A 6769-nucleotide genomic window follows, 5' to 3' on the forward strand; every position below is an offset into this window, starting at 1 on the left:
ATTTCATGAATATCACAATTTAACACAGCATATAAATGAATAGAATTGCAAAATTTCATCTTAGCATATAAATTGATTTGCAAACATAAAGAATACTTTATCATAAATATAACATAAGAGTAATTCAAATAAAATGTAAGTCTCAAAATCTTATCATTACATCCAAAAGGTTAAAATACTAATAATTTGAGGGTAGCTAAAAAAATATCATATTTTCTATAATTTTCAAGTTCTACACTCTAGAGACAACAATATTACTCATCAACAATTTATGTAATATTATTTGAATTAATTTCATGAATATCATTACTAACAATATTACGAGGCCATGAAGTTGGTCTCTCAATTACTAACACTTAGAGAAATTTTCAAGACAGTTTTGATCCTTAAAAATTATTGACTGATATAATTGAGTGATATTTAAGTGTCTAACGTAGGAATGTTTATGATGATTTGTATGATCGATTAGCGAATCATTGAATTACCACAATGAAATGTTGATGTTATAATAAAATAACATGATTATATGTTTATGAATATGCATATGTTGAGTTTCTGAATTAATGTTGTTGTTGGTTGTAGTATTGTGTCTTTAGAAAGAGTAAAAAATGGTCCGCTGAAAAAGTATTTGAAATCGTTACGACACAATTTAACACAGCATATAAATGAATAGAATTGCAAAATTTCATCTTAGCATATAAATTGATTTGCAAACATAAAGAATACTTTATCATAAATATAACATAAGAGTAATTCAAATAAAATGTAAGTCTCAAAATCTTATCATTACATCCAAAAGGTTAAAATACTAATAATTTGAGGGTAGCTAAAAAAATATCATACTTTCTATAATTTTCAAGTTCTACACTCTAGAGACAACAATATTACTCATCAACAATTTATGTAATATTATTTAAATTAATTTCATGAATATCATTACTAACTGAAAGATGGTGTGTTGATAAATGGAGATGGTGTGCTGCCAAATGTTGTTGTGTACTTGGCAGTGTTCCTTTGCTCCAAACTAGTAGGAATGAATGAAACCTTTCAAATCCTTTAGGTCGTCCTCTAGGTCTATTAATACCTCACATCTAAAGCAATGATAAAGACATATAGATTAATCAAATATGTATAAATATATAAATGCATTAATATATCACTTAAAATAGTACAATATCATGTAATATATGACTTCAAAAACAAAACAAAAGGACGATAGACACTTTTTAACTAAAACAAAGAAACAAAAGTAAAATATTTGTGACATAAAATTGTCACAAATTCCGTCTCAATTTTATTATTTTGGGATGAAAAATAATTCTGTCTTAATTTAATTTTTTTCTTGTAGTGACTCTATCTAAAAAAGACAAAAAAATTGTAAGTATTTGCATGGTAACAAGGTTTTCCAAAGGTATTCATCAAACATCAAGAAATTTGTATCAATAAAAGATATCAAGTTAATTGACTTAAAATCTCATGATTCTCATTTCTTGATGTAAAAACTTCTACTAGTGACTATATGTGGCATCTTACTAAAAAATGTAAGAGTAACTATAACTATATTGTGCTTATTCTTTAATACTATATGTCATATAAAGTACAAAATTTTAAAATGTTAGATGAATTGGAAGATGGGGTTGCAATAATATTGTGTCAATTGGAGATGTATTTTCCTCCATCATTTTATGACATTATAGTTCACTTAACTATTCAACTAGTCAAAGAAATCATATTTTGTGGTCTAGTTTATTTAAGGTGGATGTATAGTGATACATGAATATCTTTAAAGGATATGCGAAGAATCGTCACCATCCGAAAGCTTCGATCATTGAAAGGTACATCACAGATGGACATGTTTAATTTTGTTCAAACTATTTATTAGAAGCAGACACTATAGGAATTTCAAAGTCTCGTCATGATCGAAGATATGAAAGGAAAGGTAATCAAGGCTTAAATGTTAAGTCAATGGTCTGGAATATAATTCTTCAAGCACATTTGTATATTCAATAATGTTGATGAAGTTCAACCTTACTTATTTGCTCACAAAAGACTTACCAAGGAAAAATATTCTCGAATGAGTGACAAGTGGTTGTTGAAAGAACATAACAAGAATTTCATAATTTGTTTATTGAAAGGATTTTTAATGATGATATTGCATCCATACAATTAAATGGATGTCATACATGCCTAGATTTAATGAAGTATCTTGGACTACATACCACATTATTAAATTTTCCTTTTATACAAAATCAAAAAACGATCATAGTACAATGAAAAATAGTGGGGTTATGGTTGAAGTTGAATCCATGTACTTCTCTAGTTTCAAACATCAGGGTCGGTGATTGACAAGTGCAACCAGACCTTCTGAACAGGGCCTCTGAATGTGGGGGGCTTCAAAATTTTAATTACCAATCTAGTCCAATTAATAATTGCATAAAAATTATATATTAAATCCTTACGCTTGCATACTCCAGCAACTACCTATAAATAAAATATGGGCCTCCTGTATTGTACTGCCATATGCCCATTATTAATTCATTAATAATTGTTTTCACGGCTAGCGAAAAAGAAAAAAGAAAAACCACATGGAAGGGCTAATTATAATGATATTACTAGGGCTAATTATAATATACTATATATTATAATACTACTAGACTATCAGACTATCTATCTATTTGTCCTTTTTATTTTACTACTATAATATCTCTCCAAATCAATTTCTCAAAGTTGCCGGTACAAGTTAGATCATGAAATTGTTGCAATATTGCTTAAAAATAATTTGTTTTCGTTTCATGCATTACTTTTAATAAGTTATATAATTAACAAATATATATAAAATTTTGTGTATAGTTTATCTTTTTTTTTTCTGGCATAAAATCTATAAATATATATATCTTAATTGGTACTTCTTTTTTCATCGTTTTTTATTTATTTGTTTATTTATAATTTTATTTAAAAATAATTAATTATCTTTTAATTTTATTTTCCTATTCAACTTTAATATTGTGTATTTGGTTCAAATTCAACGTTGCAGATTTAATCAAGAACAGTAAAAAAAACTTTAGGTTTTAATATTTCTCATTATTTTATTATGTCTTCTAAATTACCTTCTAAATTTAAAATGTTTGATCCGGAATATGAAAAATGTAAGAAAAAAAAGACTTTTTAATTTTTTCAGGGGCCCTCTTTTAATATTAGAACAGGGCCTCCAAATTATTTGAGACGGCCCTGTCAAACATAAGAGTCATATAACGGCATCTACATCGTACTTTAGGGGTCATTGAAGAGATTGATTATGTTTTATTCAAAGTGTCTTTGGATTGATATTAACACTGATTTTTAAAGAACATGTTTATCCATTCTATCGCAAAACAAACAAACACTTAAGTCTCCCATGCGTGAGCACGCAAGCACTAATTAACCGCTAGAGTGTGACCATAACATTGTTCACTAAAATCAACCAGCACACAGTTCTTTTCTATTAAGAGCTACGTAGGCTTGAGTTCCTCATCACACCTGAGGATACGTAGGAGCGAGATCCAACGTCTCGTCAAGCACAATAATAAAAAACTCTAAAAACCCTTTCTTTCTTTTTGCATTATAGTTAGAAGATTGCAAATAACATCGCATTAACACTCATTCACAAGACTAACTAAATAGTTCTCGTTGAGTACAACGGATGTGAGGGGTATTAATACCTTCCCCTTGCATGACCGACTCCTGACCTCGCTTTTGGTTGCAACGACCATATTTTTGTTCTTTGCGGGTTTTTATCGATATTTTCCCTTTTCTTTTGAAATAAATAAAGTTCAGTGGCAACTTTGTTGTATATCGAGCGTGCAATACGCTTGGGTATTTTTCGCGTCGCGACAGCTGGCCGTCTCAAATGCCACATCTATGCATCATTTGCTAATAACAAGATATGAATCGGAGCTTGCATTCGAGATGACGATAGTCTGTTTATTGTAGCTCAGACTGAGTGGTTCTCCCATATTACCATCGATGTAGATTAGGGGAAGCCCCTGACATCCATTAAATGAGTTTATGAGCTTGGGTTCGATGAGCTGGATGCTAAAAGTGTTGTGGATAATGTGATAAATCAGCAATCAAATGACTCTGATTTGGGTGTTATTACACTTTTCTTTAAGATCTCTCATGTTAAATATGTTAGGAGACAAACTAATAAAGATGCTCATACATTAGCACGGATGGTTCTATCTCTGGCTAGTTTTAACAATTATATTGATGTACCGGTATACATTCAGAATATTATTATAAAGAAATGAGTGAAGTCTTTTTTGGGTTCGTTCAAGTTTTTTTATTAGGCCTAATTACTATTCCATTTGAATAACCAAATGTTAAAAAACTCAATTTTTTAAAATAGGAAATCAAAATTTCTATGAAATTAAACCAAAAAAATAAAAAAAAAAAACGAAAAAAGTGATTGGCAATAGTGTCTGTTGGCAAAGCGAAGAAGAAGAGGAAGAAAACCAGAAAAGAGATTGGATAAGAGGTGAACACCACACATGTAAACCATGTCCACTTCAACATGCTTCTCTTCCCTTCCAACTCCTTCTTTTACCAAAACCAAACCATCTCCAAGTAAGTAACTACCTCGTACATTCCATCACTTCAATTTTCTCAAATCATAACAACTATCCACATGGTACTGTCATGTTCAATGTTTGTGTCTATGTAAGTGTTTCATTGAATCAATTTATAATGTGTATTTGAGTAGTGTGTAGCATGAATAAGGATCCAGTTCGAGACTGGATTCTCTCTGAAGGAAAAGCTTCAAAGATAACCAAAGTTAGTCCTATTGGTGGTGGTTGTATAAATTTTGCAAACCGCTATGATACTGATGCTGGTTCTTTCTTTGTTAAATCAAACAGGTATGATGAACTATGAAACATTCATATATTCAACTGTTTTTCTTTTGATGGTTGATCTATCTGTTGCATTATTCTCTATATCAGGAGTATTGGACCATCAATGTTTGAGGCAGAAGCTCTTGGTTTAGGAGCTATGTATGAAACCGGAACCATCCGTGTGCCTAAGCCATACAAGGTTAGAACATTTAACAGTCTATGTAGCACGGACACGTTGACACTGATAATAATTTGAGAAAATGAAATGATTCACTATAACATGTGTTAGTTTTGTGTCGATCAACAGTATGTGTTGGACATGTTATAGGCCTTCAATCTGTTTGCTAGTTTGTTGGAGGAAAATTGAGGTAACTTGTTGCTAGGATTTGTAGGTAGGACCGCTACCAACCGGTGGCTCTTTCATCATTATGGAATTCATAGAATTCGGGGGATCTAGAGGCGATCAGGTGAGCAAGCTTTGTAGAAATTAATTTTAACTAGGAAAGTTTGTGCGCCTTAGATTGTGATTTCTTGCTTCCCAGTCTGTTCTAGGGAGAAAGCTGGCTGAAATGCATAAGTCTGGAAAATCTAGTAAAGGCTATGGTTTCGATGTAGAGAACACGATTGGCAGGTATGTTACAACTTCATCATGAAAGCTATCAATGCTGTTTATCATGCCTTTTTACATGTTAAGTAGGCTTTGTAATTATATGATCTATATTTTTCTGTAGCACTCCACAGATAAATACCTGGTCATCAGATTGGATTCAATTTTACAGAGAGCATAGATTAGGTTACCAGTTGCAGCTCGCATTAGACCAGTATAGTGACAGGACTATTTTTGAAAAAGGTATTCCTGCATAGTACTACCGCACTTTCCATCGACTTATATTGAAATTGAATGCACAGACCTATTAGATGCATGCAAGATTATATCAAGTTTATGTCTGATTGACTTGTTCAACAGGGCAAAGACTGGTGGAAAACATCGCATCGCTGTTTGAGAATGTGGTGATAGAACCATGCTTGCTACATGGAGATCTCTGGAGTGGAAACATAAGCTCTGACAAAAATGGAGAGCCTGTCATATTGGATCCAGCATGTTATTGTAAGTCAAGCTTTTAGTCTCTTGTGAACTTTCTTAGCTACTTTTCTGTTTGGTAACCATGTCATTTCATTTGTGAAGTATCCACCGATTTGCCTGTCATATACCTTTATTGGAGTCTCCCCTCCCAACCACATTTTTTTCAATCCACAAGGTCTGAACTTGAGACCTTGCTTAAAGGATTCGAGTTCAATTCTATTCGTGTCAACATAATGTTGGTTTTTAGCCACTTTTTTGGCGTGCCGTTAACTAAAACTCTGAGAGAAATTTAATATTTTATCACACATATTTAGAAAATTGGACACACTGTTATGCTGTCTGTTTTCTCTTATTCTATAGATGGACACAATGAGGCAGAATTCGGTATGTCTTGGTGTGCTGGCTTTGGAGGCTCATTCTATAACTCGTATTTTGAGGTAATATTGATACTAGCTTATCATGTAAAATATCGGTTTAATTCTGTAATTTTTAGATGCTGATGATTTCGAATGATCTGTCTCCAGATAATTCCTAAACAGCCAGGCTTTGAGAAGAGAAGAGACTTATATATGCTTTATCACTACTTAAATCATTATAATCTCTTTGGCTCTGGATACAGATCATCAGCCATGTCTATCATTGATGATTATCTAGCTTATTTTAAAGCTTAGGATTGTAACAGTTATTCAACAAGCTTGTTCAAATGAGGCTCTTTTTTTGTACATATCAATAACTTTTCCTCCTAAGCTCTCTTCATTTTGATGATCAAGGAAAACTTGAGGTAGGTAGGTGGAATTAAGGACAGGTTCTTAGTTTA

General features: G+C 31.9%; 1 protein-coding gene across 1 annotated transcript; it reads left to right on the forward strand.

The window, feature by feature from the left end:
• Positions 1-4419: 4419 nt before the first annotated feature.
• Positions 4420-6769, forward strand: LOC131618371 (protein-ribulosamine 3-kinase, chloroplastic). The gene is made up of 9 exons (XM_058889608.1): positions 4420-4602; positions 4739-4892; positions 4977-5067; positions 5261-5335; positions 5411-5499; positions 5600-5718; positions 5836-5976; positions 6313-6389; positions 6477-6769. Exons 1-9 carry the CDS (start codon positions 4536-4538, stop codon positions 6621-6623), a joined length of 960 nt encoding a protein of 319 aa, XP_058745591.1. The 5' UTR covers positions 4420-4535; the 3' UTR covers positions 6624-6769.

This window comes from Vicia villosa, linkage group LG7, assembly GCF_029867415.1.
Source record: "Vicia villosa cultivar HV-30 ecotype Madison, WI linkage group LG7, Vvil1.0, whole genome shotgun sequence".
Taxonomy (NCBI): Eukaryota; Viridiplantae; Streptophyta; class Magnoliopsida; order Fabales; family Fabaceae; genus Vicia; species Vicia villosa.

Excerpts from the sequence above, each read along its gene's own strand:
- LOC131618371 (XM_058889608.1), top strand. The coding sequence starts at position 4,536 with ATGTCCACTTCAACATGCTTCTCTTCCCTTCCAACTCCTTCTTTTACC. Across the intron at positions 5,500-5,599 it reads GTAGAGAACACGATTGGCAG|CACTCCACAGATAAATACCT; the intron begins GTATGTTACAAC and ends ATTTTTCTGTAG. Across the intron at positions 5,719-5,835 it reads CAGGACTATTTTTGAAAAAG|GGCAAAGACTGGTGGAAAAC; the intron begins GTATTCCTGCAT and ends CTTGTTCAACAG.